At 39.5% G+C, this 15,757-nt stretch overlaps 1 protein-coding gene across 3 annotated transcripts in view; it reads right to left on the bottom strand.

Moving 5' to 3' along the window:
- Nucleotides 1-15,757, bottom strand: part of LDAH (lipid droplet associated hydrolase) — a 126,790-nt gene that overhangs the window by 20,547 nt on the left and 90,486 nt on the right. For 2 of the 3 annotated variants that reach the window (XM_062618903.1, XM_062618901.1), the window contains one exon: nucleotides 1,232-1,314. The exons of the other annotated variant lie outside the window; for it this stretch is intronic. In XM_062618903.1, the coding sequence (XP_062474887.1) occupies nucleotides 1,232-1,314 (83 nt within the window). The remainder of the gene's footprint in view (nucleotides 1-1,231; nucleotides 1,315-15,757) is intronic. 3 annotated transcript variants of the gene reach the window in all.

The following is a 15,757-nucleotide window of genomic DNA, read 5'->3' as shown; positions in this document are numbered from 1 at the left end:
CATGCCTGGGAATTGACTGTGACAATGCCATCGATCCAGACTAAAACTGTACTAGGATCTATTTCAACATTAAAACTGTACAGACAAGAAAGTTCAGTGCAGGAAAAAGGTCCCCCAAATGACTTAATTTACTTGTATATCAGTAGCTCCAGTCTCCAAGGAATGAGCTTTGTGTATCTTTCTCTTACACTACAGTTGAATCGCTGAAACTGTGGGGCCATAATAATTTTGCTGACTCCTTTCTATTATGTTTTGATGGCATGGAAAAATCAGGCCTGTAGAATCCCATGATACCAACTGACACACAACACAGATGGTACTTGTTCTGCTTTGACCTGTCAATCAGCCTGCTCTCATACCCTGGCTGGCCATCTGCCTGTCTGATCAGAACCCAGGTAACTACTGGCCTCACAGGGAACCACATCTCAGGCTCAGCCATAACACACTGTTTCTCCTCCAACAATGAAAACATATCAGATAGGATTCTACATCTGATAGTGGTGAATGCTACATCTACAAATGTGTCTCTACATCTACATGCGTCTCAATGACGCTGTAAGGATCAGTGACCCTTTTAATGGTTTCTCCAAAGTCAACAGAAAGATACTAACATTCAGTTCTGGTGTCCTCAACATAAAAAAGACATGGAACTGTTGGAACAAGTCCAGAGGAGGGCCACAAGGATGATCAGGGGACTGGAGCACCTCCCCTATGAAAATAGGCTGAGAAAGTTGGGGCTGTTCAGCCTGGAGAAGAGAAGGCTGCGTGGAGACCTCATAGCAGCCTTCCAGTATCTGAAGGGGGCCTATAGGGATGCTGGGGAGGGACTCTTCACTTGGGACTGTAGTGATAGGACAAGGGGTAATGGCTTAAAACTTAAACAGGGGAAGTTTAGATTGGATATAAGGAAGAAGCTCTTTACTGTAAGGGTGATGAGGCACTGGAACGGGCTGCCCAGGGAAGTTGTGAATGCTCCATTTCTGGCGGTATTCAAGGCCAGGTTGGACAGAGCCTTGGGTGGTATGGTTTAGTGTGTGTTGTCTCTGCTCATGGCAGGGGGTTTGGAACTAGATGATCTTAAGGTCCTTTCCAACCCTAACTATTCTATGATTCTATGATTCTATAAAGGCACAATCAAGCTTGCTGAAATTCTGGTTTTGCACAAATATAACTGGATGTAACATTTACTCATGCGTGTGGGCTTCCTTGGAAAGTTCTGAGGACTAGTTACCTTCTTTAAGTTTTGCTTTATGGTTGTACTGTCTCTCTCCACAACCTTCATCATTTCTTGGCTTGCCATATATAAGATGTTGGCTGCAGAAAAAGAAACATGCAGTAAGGTAAGTACACAGCAAATCTTTCGGAAAAAGCAGTATGGACCTAACCCTGCAAAAGGGTCAGGCAATTGGAGCAGTCATCACCTTGACAGTCCCACTGATAAAGATCCCACTGACAGAAAGGGCAGAATTTATCTCACCTAACCAAATCATTAAACAGGCATCTAGAATAAATTATCTGGTATTAATCAATGGAATAGGAAAACCACCTTTGGAATATAACTCTATCCATCTATCTCACAGACTTCTGAATCAGCCCATGGTGATGACTCTTACTTTCCTGACCAGAGCAGGAACACTGATGATAGCTTTCAGTACATACTTTTAGAAAGGTAAAGGTAAGCATGAACAATCACCCATGAAGTGTTTTCAAGAGTGGGCTTTTAAATACAACACATACATCAAGAGGCATTATTAATTAAGAGATACTAAATTACTGACATGTCAATATGCAATTCATTCAAATAGTCAACATAGCACATAATGAAAACTAATAGCAAATACAACTATCATTGAAAACTACAGTCTTGCATAATATTGATGGTACCTACCCAGACAGGACTGGATTGGACACCGAATGTCTATGCCTTACCTTTCTGGAACGTAAAGTATTAAATACCCCTTGGTGCAGTTTATTATGAGCTGATCTGCAACATACTGTCTCAGAGACATAAATTGAGTCTAACATTTGGACAACTCATTAGAAGCAGTCTAATTTCTTGAGGTGTTGAGTTCTGGCAGGTCCCATGTATGGTAGACAGCAGTGTGAACTCAGCACTTCTGAAAGCTGGGTCACTTTGCCTGGATACCCAAATATTCATAAAAATAATATTCTTCTCCTTTCTCACAAGTCTGCAAAACCAGTAGAAGATCCTGAATGGCTAAATTACATTAAAGCATTTAAATTTGTAGGTCCTAGAATGACTGATGATATTCTAAAATACTAAATGCTCTCCTGAAAAACGGGAGAAATGGAAACTCTCTGACAATTTTTTAAGTCTGAACCAACAAAGTTTTGTGCACAAGTAGCTACTGACAGTGTTGGATCTGATATTGCTCTTGAGATGGGAGTAATGCATTCTCACAGTGTGTGATGGGGGGGAAATGGCAGTCACATAGGTCTTTGGTGGTGACCAAAACATGGAGCTTGCTGAACTCCAGCAATGCTCTAAGAAAACAGAGTGCCACAAGAGATGAATGATGGCTCCAGAGATCAAATGTTAAAAGAAAAAGCCAGTGCTCTCAAGTGATAAAAAATGAAAATCCTAGAAAGTACTATCTACTTCTGAGCCAAAGAAGATGCAATTCAGTTATATGCCTGCAGAGCTCTGTCTTTTTCAATTAAATACTGAATGCAGCTAGTGCAAGTTCTTCCTTTCCTAGACAGAAGGGCTGCAGATGTGAAATCATATTGACAATACAGCAAATTTCTGGTCCAATCCTACTCTACTGGGCAAAGCAGCCTCCACACGGTTTTGTGTCTAGCCACCTGGTAATCTAATCCTGTGCTGCAGCTGGTAAAAGTCTGCTCATCTACAGTGTTAAGCACATACCCTGACATTGATCTTTTTCTCAATTTAGCTCCAAACACAGATGCATTATACACCTTTGATTTAGAAGAATATATACCTTAGAATGCACCTTCAAAAATCATCTAAGAAAACTTCAAATGAGAGGTATCAAAGACAATGAGGAATTCCATAGGTATTTAACTTCAGATTGATTTGTGTTTCTAATATGACAAATATGACTTTAAGGCTCAGAAGTCCTTCCTATAAATGAAGCTAGCTGTCTCACAAAGCACTGCTTTGTTTCAGAGGAAAGGCAGAACACAGAGAGCAGCCCTTGCCACCCTATCTGCTGGTCCTTCAGATGAATGGATGTGGTTTACTATAAATATACAAGATTTCACAAAGCACTAATTGCAAGAGCCTGGATTTGGCTGGGTATCTGCGGCAATAACACTTGTACCCAATCCATTAGACGAGGATTTTAGTATGTCACTTCTTCTATATTCCAGTCCAAAGTAAGATTGTTGTTAATAGGACACAGTGGATAGCCTACCTGTAGTCAGAACTTTTGCCACGACCTTGCAGCCTCAGCAGTGGATGGTAGGCAAGGATGAAAATACTGGTGGCCATCAGTACAGAACATGACACATACTGGTTTATTCAAGGTTACTGGGATTCTGATGACAACTGTTCACCTCCAGTTGAGTCATACAGCAAAAGTGGAAATAGTGTAAGTATTTCCCTGCTCCCCTCTCAGTAAGTATTCTCCTATCTCACTGGTTTGTCTGTCTTACCTTTTCTTTTTGGTGTGTACTGCTCATATTTCTGAGGGCTCTGTCTTTTTTTTTTTTTTTTGCAGTAAAACCTAAGAAGTGAAGTGGAATCCACACACTTAGTAAATTTCAGATTGATCATAAAGACCCTAAAAGTAAAACTGTATGACAGCGAAGGGAGCAATGACAGTATTTTTAAAAGGAACCATCTCTGAAGGCTTGTGTACTGTGCAAGAAAGGGAACCAGGAAGGCAGGATTAAGCTAAACCAGATGAATGGTAAGGTTCAAGAGTCTATTTCAACCAAACAGAAATCCTTTAAATTTTGGAAACATGATCCTAGGGAAACCAATAAACAGGAACTTAAAACTTCAGCAGACATTAAGTAAGAGGAAATTGCAAAGAGCAAAAGTAGGTTTCCAAGAACAAACATTAAAAGATTTAAAAATAAACAATAAAATATTCGTTAGGTGTATCAAAACCAAGAGGCCTACAACAGAATTTGTGCAGGCTAAAGGAGTAGTTAAAGAAGATAATTACACTGTTTGGAAGCTAAACGACTTTAATTTTTTATTCATCCAAGTTTCTTGTTCAATACATTCAGGAGGTTTCTGCTCTCTATATTCTTTTTCTAGCAAATACATTTTTCTCTTTGAATAGTGAGGTATCAAGAATTAGCAACAGTGGAACATCCAGAATATATCTGAGCTAGAAGATACATGTGGAACCTTAAATACAGAAAAGATTTCTGAGTTGACAATAATCCTGTTATGTAAGAATCACCCTGTCCCCTGACTTAGGGAGCAGAAAATAGGCAAACCACTAATGATTTTACAAACGAAAATAGCATTTTACTGATCTGTAGTTGCTTGAACATTTCAATAAACACAACGAGATGACAAAAATTACCGTTCTCCTAAAAGCTCTGCTACATTTCACACAATAAGCTTTGACTGAAACTATACAGCTGTAAAGCAAAAGGTTTTAATGCGTTAAGAAATAGTCTGGAAGCAAAGAAAAGAACTGGCTGGATGGCTGCATGCAGAGTTGCAGTCAATGGCTCAATGTCCAGCTGCAGACCAGTAAGGCGTGATGCCCCTCAGGGATCAGTGTTGGGTCTGGTCTTGTTCAACATCTTTGTTGGTGACATGGACAGTGGGATTGAGTGCGCCCTCAGCACGTTTGCCGATGACACCAAGCTGTGTGGTTCACTTGATACGCTGGAGGGAAGGAATGCCATCCAGAGCGACCTTGACACGCTTGTGAGGTGGGCTGATGCCAACCTTATGAAGTTTAACCATGCCAAGTGCAAGGTCCTACACCTGGGTCGGGGCAATCCCAGGCACAGCTACAGGTTGGGCAGAGAAGAGATTCAGAGCAGCCCTGCAGAGAAGGACTTGGGGGTGCTGGTCGATGAGAAACTTAACATGAGCTGGCAGTGTGCGCTCGCAGCCCAGAAAGCCAACCGTATCCTTGGCTGCATCAAAAGGAGCATGACCAGCAGGTCAAAGGAGGTGATCCTACCCCTCTATTCTGCTCTCATGAGACCTCACTTGGAGTATTGTGTGCAGTTCTGGTGTCCTCAACATAAAAAGGACATGGAACTGTTGGAACAAGTCCAGAGGAGGGCCACGAGGATGATCAGGGGACTGGAGCACCTCCCGTATGAAAACAGGCTGAGAAAGTTGGGGCTGATCAGAAGGAGAAGAGAAGGCTGCATGGAGAACTCATAGCAGCCTTCCAGTATCTGAAGGGGGCCTTTAAGGATGCTGGGGATGGACTATTCACTAGGGGCCGTAGTGACAGAACAAGGGGTAACATGTTAAAACTTAAACAGGGGAAGTTTAGATTGGATATAAGGAAGAAGTTCTTTACTGTAAGGGTGGTGAGGCATTGGAATGGGTTGCCCAGTCCCAGGGAGGCTGTGAATGCTCCGTCCCTGGTGGTGTTCAAGGCTGGGTTGGACAAAGCCTTGGGTGGCATGATTTAGTGTGTGTTGTCCCTGCTCATGGCAGGGGGTTTGGAACTAGATGATCTTAAGGTCCTTTCCAACCCTAACTATTTTATGATTCTATGATTCTAAAACATATTAGGAATTAGATCAGATTAGATGGTTTTCATCACAGTGATGAGTAAGGTCTAGTTTCAACACAAATAAAAAGACGTAATGACTAGTACTAAATTCTCTAAATAATCATGGAACGCACCTGTTCATTTGATATTTTCTGGGGTGGGTTAAATCATCTCTGAAGGTGACAGTGATAAGGCCTTTAGACCTTAACTTGAATTAGGTACCTAAAGTGAGGTGGAATGAATCACAGAATCATAGAATAGTTGGGGTTGGAAAGGACCTTAAGATCATCTAGTTCCAACCCCCCACAAATGGGCAGGGACACCTCACACTAAACCATATCACCCAAGGCCTCGTCCAACCTGGCCTAAGGTTCTAGTCCAGCTTCATATTAAAATACAGATAATTTATTTCTTATTGCAAAGAATGGAACAAGAAACCAGAGACCCCCTAAGATGACTGTTGTTCACTGTGCACATTTACTCAAAACTCCAATTGAATTATATAGTAAGTTTAAGAAATAGTAAGAGGATGATGATACAGAATTTTGAAGCACCATTATAGCAGTCACATAACATGACCACACCTGAAGGAACTGTGTATGCTGACAGTCAGACCCTTTTGTGGGACACTGTAAAACTAAGAATGGTGGTGAAATCCGTCAAAGCAGGACAATTAAAGTTGCCATCATCTTCATGATACTTCATGATACACTTACAGCATAATATACTGAAATACAAAACAATAAAAGGAAGTACTTTTTTAATATCATATGCAATTAACTATGAACCTTCCTGCCACAGGAAACTGATAAGCATAAGTCTTTGGCACATTCTCATCTGAGCATGTTGCCCCGAGCTCCTCTAATTGTAGATACAGTTAATACAATTAATCTTCAGGCAAATACCTACAAAGGCCAGATAACTTATACTTCCAAGAACTTCTCCATTTAGGTACTGTTCTCTAGGTCCACTACCATTCTTGCTTGGTTTTCTCTGGATATGTTCCATGCTCATCTTGCTCTTGTATCTTACTGACAAAGTATTTCAGCTCATGCTAGGAAGCATCATCTCTTCAACAATAGAGCTGTAGCTCTTTCAGCCCATGTACCTATTCAGATGTATGAAAATCACACGACATATTAACCCACATCAGCTTGTGACCCACGATATTCCCAGGATTTTTTCATGCAGAACTATTGCTTAACCAGTGATTTATTATCCTGGTACTTAACTTATGTATAGAAGAACTTGTCTCTTCAAGGAATGACAGCATTCTCCTCTCCCTGCCTCTCTTGACTATTTCTCTTAGCTTGTGAAAGTAATATTGTATCTGCAGCATGTTCTAGCATGGTACTATCTGTAAACTCAGTAAATACACGCTGCATTCCATCAGTCACATCCCTAACACAACTACTGAATAGTAAAGCAATGAAGATAAGACGGTTAGAGAACTCTACCAGCTACATCTTTCAAGTGTCAAAAATCCCCCTGAATCCCATTTTCTGAACAGGCATACATCTGTCTAGCAGTTGTTTCCAGTATGCCGTATTTCCCAACTTTGTTGTAAGAACATAATGGGAGATAATGTAAAAATCTCTGTTAAGGTCAAAATATCCTAAAGATACTGCCTCCCTCTAACCCAAATTACACCGTAAGTTGTCTAACGTCTAAGGAAAGCTATCCTGAAAGAGATACCATTATAGAGCAGGAACAGTAACCTTCTCTCTTGCTGCTGTGGAATGTCAAAGTAGGCTTCTTCAGAAAAGCTATTTTTCTCCAAAGGTAAGTCACAAGTTCAGGGAGAAATCTCTCTGCTATTTCCTAATGCTATATTCTGCTAACCTTGGCATTTTTGGAATATTTATTTTTTTCCTTTAAAAAAAGACCTTGTTCTGTTTCCTTATTTCATGAATACTTAGCTGCTTTTTCAAAGGAAATAACTCAGAAGAATTCACTCGCTCTCTGTGTGTAATTAGAAAGCCATCTCAAAAGGCTCCCAGGGACCACCACTATGAGCATTTCAGAAGCTCTGAAAATCAGGCTGTGAATTGGGTACAACCAGAAGACAAGATGTACAAAATGAACAGCGTCTGAAATACTTCACCAGGCTATGCAGAGGAAGGTTGTCTCGTGAGACCACCGTGTCAGTGCACACTGGTGCTACCTAGTGTTATGGTCTCTGGAAAGACTTCCAACCTGTGCTAATGCTTGCTTTAGTGGAAAATCTCAATAGATTCCCAGAATCATTACCAAGAGTCCTGGAAAAATATTCATAAGTTTTGATTGTCATGATTTCAAGTACAATATAAAATGCAACCTAGAGCCCACATGCTGAACTTCCTGAGTGATGAAGCTGTTTCACCAAAATCTGCAGAATTAGTCACTGTGCAAAATAAAGTACATCCAAGAATTTGCAGGACCCTGGCTCAAAGTGCAAAACATATGGAATTTCTACAATGGGCTGGGTGGCAGTTATGACCTTGGTGTCCATACTGAAATTTGGGTGAACATGCAGCTTCAATCTGTTTGGCATTCAACACTATATCACACTCACTGAAGAAAGAAATATCTGGGATATAGTAAAGACAAAATAAGATTGAAATTAGTATTCTGAAAAATCATGACATGTAAAAGGTAAGGCTGAATGTGGGATGAGAGGTAAGGAGGCCTGGAATTTTTCTGAGCTATCACTGAAGTCCTTTGAGACCCTGTGCAAATTACAAAATCTTTATGTCTCAGTTTCCTCATTTTAAAAACATGTTTCAGGCTGCTGACAATGAAGTGCTTTTTTTGTAGACTGTCTTAAAAATACTTGAAGTGAAAAGCATTTTGTAAAAATAACTATTAATTAGTCTTTAACAATAATGAAATTTACAGAGCCAAATTGATCACGTCCCTTTAGACTTGCTCACTGCTACCTTAAATGCTGCATTTAACAGTAAACAAATCACAAAATTTTCAAAGCTGATGAAAAATACATTAAAAAAAGAGCTAAGGGCTAGCTTGTAAGTACCCAAAGTCAGGATGTGTCTCTGTGACAAAACTTTACTTGTTGAACTTCAAATCTTTCTCTAAATTGGCTTAGTGAAGCCAACACAAAAGGTTTAGAGGACACAATACAATGTGCCCATACACTTCTGCATATGATCTGCTCTCTGCTTTTAACAGGAAAGCTTAAACTGATAATCTTAGATATCTGAAGGAGCACGAGTGTCCCGTAGTTTGACACAGGTATGTCTTCCATCAACGACTGACACTTTGTTCAACTGAAATAAGCTGATCTTTTCATAAAATGAAGGTGGAGGCAGTGTTTGCATGAGCTTCATGAAAAGTTGTTCATTTGATGTAGTTTTTTACTGAAAGCAAGCCAGTTCTACCTGCTTGCTGAAGGAAGAACTTAACCAGTGATAAATAATGAAAACATTAGTCATCTGAAGAACCATACCACAGCACAGTTAAGGTGAGATGTGTAAACAAGATGAACAACAAATACACTAGTTCCTTTGGTAACTTGGTTATTCAGACCCCAAAATGAGAAGGTAGTTTCCACGGACAGGTATGTGAGCACTTCAGAACTCTAGTCAGACCCACACAATGACTTGAGAGCACTTTACTTGGCATGGACGGTTTGCGATATCAAGGCTAGCATAGAATTCGAAATCCTGGTTTATAGAGATTTGACTCAAGAAGCCATCCCTACCCACTAAGGACACATAAGCTACAGTCCTTTCCTGAAAAGACACTGGAAAATCTGCTGTTAATTATATAATTATCATAAACAATAAGATCTCGGAGCTTAAAGGCAAAATCAAAGTTTTAACAGTCAAATACTGTGTTTATCGTGTTTTCAACACATAAACGCCTTCTTAAAATACACCAACTTTTTATATGCAGATCTTTAATATACACAAGATTACCTTGAAAATGGAAGTCCTTCATTTATTCCCAGTCAGGCTCATGAAATTAACTGCCAACTTAGTTTCTCCCCATGATCCTGCCAATGACTTTTTTTCTGCCTCGGTAGGATCATTCCCACCCCATGGATTAAATGTGATTAAGGATCAGTGTCAGTTTAGTCTTATACATGTGCTAAGCAGAGACGACATACTATGCCAAAATGTGTTTGATTTATTTGTGGGAGTTTTGTGATAGAGGAAACCCAATTGGACTCAAATCAAGGATCCAGAGAAGAAAAGAGTGCTTTATATCATTAGTAGCTCTTTAACCGAAAGTGTCACAGTGAGGACTTAATATCCTTCAGCTAAATTATCAGTTTTCATAAACAATAATGACTGAAATCAATCAAGCTTTTCAGTGCTTAGGGCTATTTAACCACCAATTCAATTAGCCAGTTATTAGATGAATACCTGTATCTATTCAGCTGAACTTCAAAACACATCGATATATCTACAATGCAGTCAAGTAAGTAACATATGAAATAAGAGTATTTCCCAAACTTCAAGAAACAGATGTCTAGCAGCATTGTTACTTTTGTGTAAACATTTTAGAGCTATAACCTAAACCAGTATGTGTCAGGTGACTCTATGGATCTGTGCTGGAACTTGGAAAGCTGTGCTAATTTCAGGGAAGAAACAACTCTAACTTAGGACAGATAAAACTTCTCACTAGGCTTGATTCTTGAAGCAGTATAGTGATCTTCTGTACTTAGTCTGAAATACACACTTTTCATCAAGACTTTAAACTTCTTGCTTGATTATTGAATATCCAAAGACCATTTGCTTGCATATTTCCAAGAAAAAGATTAGGTTATAGCCTGATTAATCATAAACTCACACTAGAAAATGAGTGGTCACATTATGTTTTCTGTGTAAATTTAAGATGAGTTGTAACTATGCCTGTAAGGAAAGAAATCTAAAAAAAAAAAAAAAAAAGACTTACACATGGTACACATATCTAAAACAGAAAAGAAGGTTAAGTAATTCTGATCTAACCCTGACAAACTCTGAGAGATATACATGCTCTTGGTTAATTTAAAAATCAACTCTGTATTGTGGTGTTATGACTAGATCTTGTTCGGGTGGTTTTGCTCGGTATCTTAATTATGCAAAACCAATATTGCACCCTTCACTGGTGCAGTGAGATGAAGGAGATGAATTTACTGTGACAGAAAGAATAGGCAGAAAAAGATGCCATACTAACGGAACAGAGACAACAAATTGAAAAAAAAAAAACCCAAACCTTTTCACTTTCATTGGCTAATAAAGTTCCGGAAATAATCAAAATAGTTCATTTTCCAACAAAAATGAGTGGTTGTGAAGATAGCCCCAATCTAGACACTTTAATGGATGCACACACACATTCTTTAATAGCTTGTTCACGACAGTAAAATAAACATAAGACTACAAAGGGTTACCCAAGCTCACTTCATTTCCCTACTGCTGTTGGCTTAGATTATGTTGACTCTATCAACAAGATTGTGGCTCTACGTGTAAATTTATTAAGTCCCACACATCAAAATATTGTTCTATTTTGTAAGTTAGTAGGAGCTAAGCTCTGGAATAGGTACAGGGAGGAACATAACACCAAATTTTTACTTTAAGGTCTGGACAGCAAAATTTCAACAGCACTAACCTTGGAAGAAGATACTATATGGTTTTACAGACCAGACAAATTCAGAGGAAAAGGAGACCGCAGCCCAACCTTCCCAAATGCAAATCTGGTGCCACTACTCTTACCATACTTTGATCAACTGACCCCCTACACAGATGAATACAGAGAGTGAAGAGACTTCTGCTGCTGTCTTACTAAGGCCACCATGGTGCTGTCTTCCCCTCCCCGGCCCCAAGAAATGAATAAACTTTCTTTAGCTAGGACCAGAGGAGTTTGTAAGCAACCAGTGGTGACCTCTTGACTGTGGTGCAGGCTGTGGGTACTCTCTCTGCTGCTATAGGGTATTCTCAGACCTGGCAGCATGGCAAGGTTTTTATCACCCCTCCTGACTTCCCTCAGCCATGTTCTACTTCTCTCTTGATTCTGTTTCCCACCTACACAGACCCTATGCTTTAGATACTTTTAAAAAATTCATATGTATTTTATTAGCTTTTTTTTTTCCAGGCTGAATGTCATTTAGTTAATTCATGTATTTTTCAGGCAAACAACACCTTCCAGCTGGTCTTTGTCCTCCCTTGTGTTTGAGGTATTTAATAAAATCTCATTATGATTAAAAAACATGAATTGGAAGTGCAACCAGGCCCAGAAGAGATCCCTGTAGTTCTTAAAAAAAATTGCAATTCATTTGTAATACAAAGGAATATTAAGAAGTAGAAATAATCAGAACCTTTAAGAGGAAAACCACATAGAACATAGGATACAGCCTGTTTGCAAGAACTTCTCAGGGCCAAGAAATTATCAAGTGACACCAAAGACACTGGAAGTCAACAAATACTTAGAACTCTCTTAACAAACTACAATCAAAATTTAGAGCTACGTACTACTACAAAAGCCTCAGGTCTTTAAGCCTTTAAGAATTATGTCTTTACTAACTGGCAGACTTTTCTATTGCAGACTTTTTGCCCCTTTCTTGGAAGCATTTTGTTCTGACTATTGTTGGAAATAAGATACTAAACAGAACAGACTTTGGATCTCATTTCCAGGTATTCGTTCCTGTGTAACTCAATGGAGTTAATATAATAACGCTTAAAATCATCCAATTCGGAAATAATTTTTCATCAGTATTTGTCACCATCTCTAAGAAAATACCCTGCTAGGTTAGTACTGTACTATCAGGGTCACAAGTACTGAAAATCAATTCTACTAGATTCAGGTAGAAAAATGAAGAATGGCTATAACTTGCTTATTTAGTCAACATTTCTTACAAAAAACTGAGCAAAGCTCTTCATTAGTTTGCTTCTCTAACATTAAAGACTTACACATTTACTCTTAAAACCAGGGCACAGTATGGTTTTTCCAGGCACGGCTTGATGGTATGGAAAATGACAATTTACTGCCTGCCTTTAATTATATCATCATCACCTACTTACTTGTTACAGAATAATCTGCTACGTTGTCCCACCACCATCACACTGCAAAGCACATGCTTCCACACTGTAAAGCATGTATTTCCACACTGGCTTGCTTTTGATAGCCTTTCCTCTTTTCACCTATTGATACCTTAAAAAAAAGCTTTTCCTAGTCTCTTAGCCCCCTTTAAATATTAAATGCACCATCTTTTGCTCTGACTTATCAATTTTTCAGCTTCTGCTTTGACAACTGTGAAGTCAAATTTCCAGTCTGCAAAAGCAGCAACAATTTCATTGTTGGAAAGCAGTCTGTTTTCTCACAGCTGCTTTCCAACAATGAAATTGTTGCTGCTTTTGCAGTTATAAATATGGTCTACATCTGCAACACTGTACTAAATGGAGACAGAAACTGCTTTGTAGCCCTGAGGCCAACTGGAATAGAATGGCCTGTTTTCACATAATCACATTTGATCTCTATCCAAACTGCTTACTGGGAAGAGTGCATGGCAGTGCTAACTCCTGAACTGTGCCTGAGGACTAGGAGGATGCTAGCTAGAGAAGACTAATACCATACCAGAAAATTTAATTAATCAAACAGTATGGATGATCATAGTCCAGTGCCACCAAAAGTGCTATACTCATTTAGCTGGTTTCTAGATGTAACCTACCTATGTTTGGCAGGTCCTATTATAACAGCCAGCATTTAACCTGCAGAATGCAGATTCATTCGTGTCCCTGCCAAGGGCAGGGGGGCTGGAACTAGATGATCCAACCCAAACCATTCTATGATTAGGACATTCATTCAGACATTTCTGAACTTTCAGATCGACTTTTAACTAATGTCTGACATTTTTTGCCCATATTTTGTTTTCCGCAAACACTCTGTTGCATTCCTCTCTTTTTCTTGGTTCTCACTATGGTAAATTGTCCCTCAGTGAAGCTCTGAAGTTCTGGATGACACTCTTGCATCTTTAATTAATGTGCATGAAATTGCAGGGCTAGAAGTGATGTCCACTGGTCTTTTTGTTTTAAGAAAAATTAATGATATTGTGTCATTTTCAGCATTATCCATCCTGCCCTTTGGCAGCACTCATGATGAAAGTTTCATTATCTTCCTTAGAAATCCAGTCTAGAATTCCATTCTTATCATTAATTAAAATCTAATCTAAATCACCTTTGTTGCAATGTTAGCTACATCACATATTACTTTGTCCACCATGGACATACGGATTAAATTATTCTCCTTTACATTAAAACTCTTACCATGTCTTTCAGTTGTCCCTTGTTTAGTCTAAACAACTCTTAATATATGAATTTTTCCTTGAAGATCATAATTTCTTGATATCTGTCATAGGATTCACCTAATTACATGCAAACAGCTAAAGCTTAATTGTTCTTCCTTCATAGTCAGTGGAAAGAACAAATCTCATCCTAAAGTAGTCACATAGATTAGATAAGTGTTACCTATACACTGACCAGCAGGTGAAGGGAGGGGATTCTGCCCCTCTACTTGGCTCTTGTGAGAAACCCCCCTCCCCCCTGGAGTACAGCTCTGAGGCCGTAAGAAGGATGTGGGCCTGCTGGAGCAAGTTGAGGAGGCCACAAAGATGCTCTGAAGGCTGTAGCACCTCTCCTGCACTGAAGACAGGCTGAGAGAACTGGGGTTGTTCAGCCTGGAAAAGAGAAGGCACCAGGGAGAACTTAGCCTTCCAATACCTAAAGGGGCCTGCAAGAAGTCTGAAGAGCTTTTGACAAGGTCATGTAGGGACACAAGGGGGAATGGCTTTAAACTGACAGAGGGGAGATTTAGATTAGATATTGGGAGGAAATTCTTCATTGTGAAGGTGGTGAGGCCCTGGCACAGGTTGCCCAGAGAGGCTGTGGCTGTCGATCCCTGGCATCGTTCAAGGTCAGGCTGAACAGGTTTTTGAGCAGTCTGTTCTGGTGGAAGGTGTCCCTTCCCGAGGCAGGGGAGCTGTAACTAGATAATCTCTAAGGTCCCTTTGCACCCAAACCATTCTATGATTCTATTTCCCCACTGACTAGGACAGGATTTTAAGCTGATTAGTGAATGAACAGAGCTCGATACTGTAGACACGTTAAGTCCTAGCACAAATGCTACCTTTTGCGAATACAGCCAATCTGCCTCTCACCTTCAAATTCTCCGTATCTCTGCCATATATTCTCTGCCAATTGCTTTCTCTGCATAATATATATATGTATAAGGCAACACATTATGAGAACTAGCTGAACAATCTGTATGTTGCTGGATTCCTTCCTCTACAGACATCAAGCACTTTAGATGGCTTGGAATTTTCTCAGAAAAAGTCTCCTGAATCCATATGTCATGGTTTGGTGGACATAATATTCAACAGGTCTCCCTATCTTTAACATTCGGATGTAAACACAAGTCCATCCATCATCCTCCCTTCTCCCTGGCTCTTCTTTCTCAAGCAAGTTATGCCCCTTCACATTGATATTCTAGTTCTGCCGGCTCTCCCACCTATGTCTGTTAAGCCAATTAACTAATAATTTTGATGATTTTTAAAGGCTTGTAACAGTACCTTGTTTTCAGTACTTCTGAAATTTACATTACTTGCACATCGCTTAGCTCATCCATTATTTTCCTGCTATTAGTCCTTTGCTCTCTTATGAATTACTTTGTCTACCATAATTTTAGATCCTTCATAAGTGCACTTTTGCTCACCATGATATAGAAGATTTTTTTATACTTCCCATTAAACTCATCATCAAGCCTTCTTTACTGAATGTGTCAGTGTTAATCTCCTTTTCATGGTTAAGGAAGCCAACGCTCCCATGACACTCGTCTGACTCAAAGTGCCCCAGCCTCTGTACACCCGTGCACACTTGCAAATATTGAGGAAGTACACTGATTTTAATAACTTCGTCTTATGCACTGTGAAAAACATGCAGCCTCATTACACTGTCATTAGTCTTTCACTCTCTATAGTTTGTCTCCGTACATCCTTCCTTCCCATGTTGACACTTCCCAGGACAGTTCTGATGTTCTGCTTTACAAAACTATCATTTACTGTCAATATTTTTACAGAACGCATCTGCTAT

This window comes from Pezoporus occidentalis, unplaced genomic scaffold (assembly GCF_034315485.1).
Source record: "Pezoporus occidentalis ecotype Australia unplaced genomic scaffold, CSIRO_AGI_Poc_V1 ctg206, whole genome shotgun sequence".
In the NCBI taxonomy this organism is placed as follows: Eukaryota; Metazoa; Chordata; class Aves; order Psittaciformes; family Psittacidae; genus Pezoporus; species Pezoporus occidentalis.
This window is presented reverse-complemented; position numbering and strand designations above follow the sequence as displayed.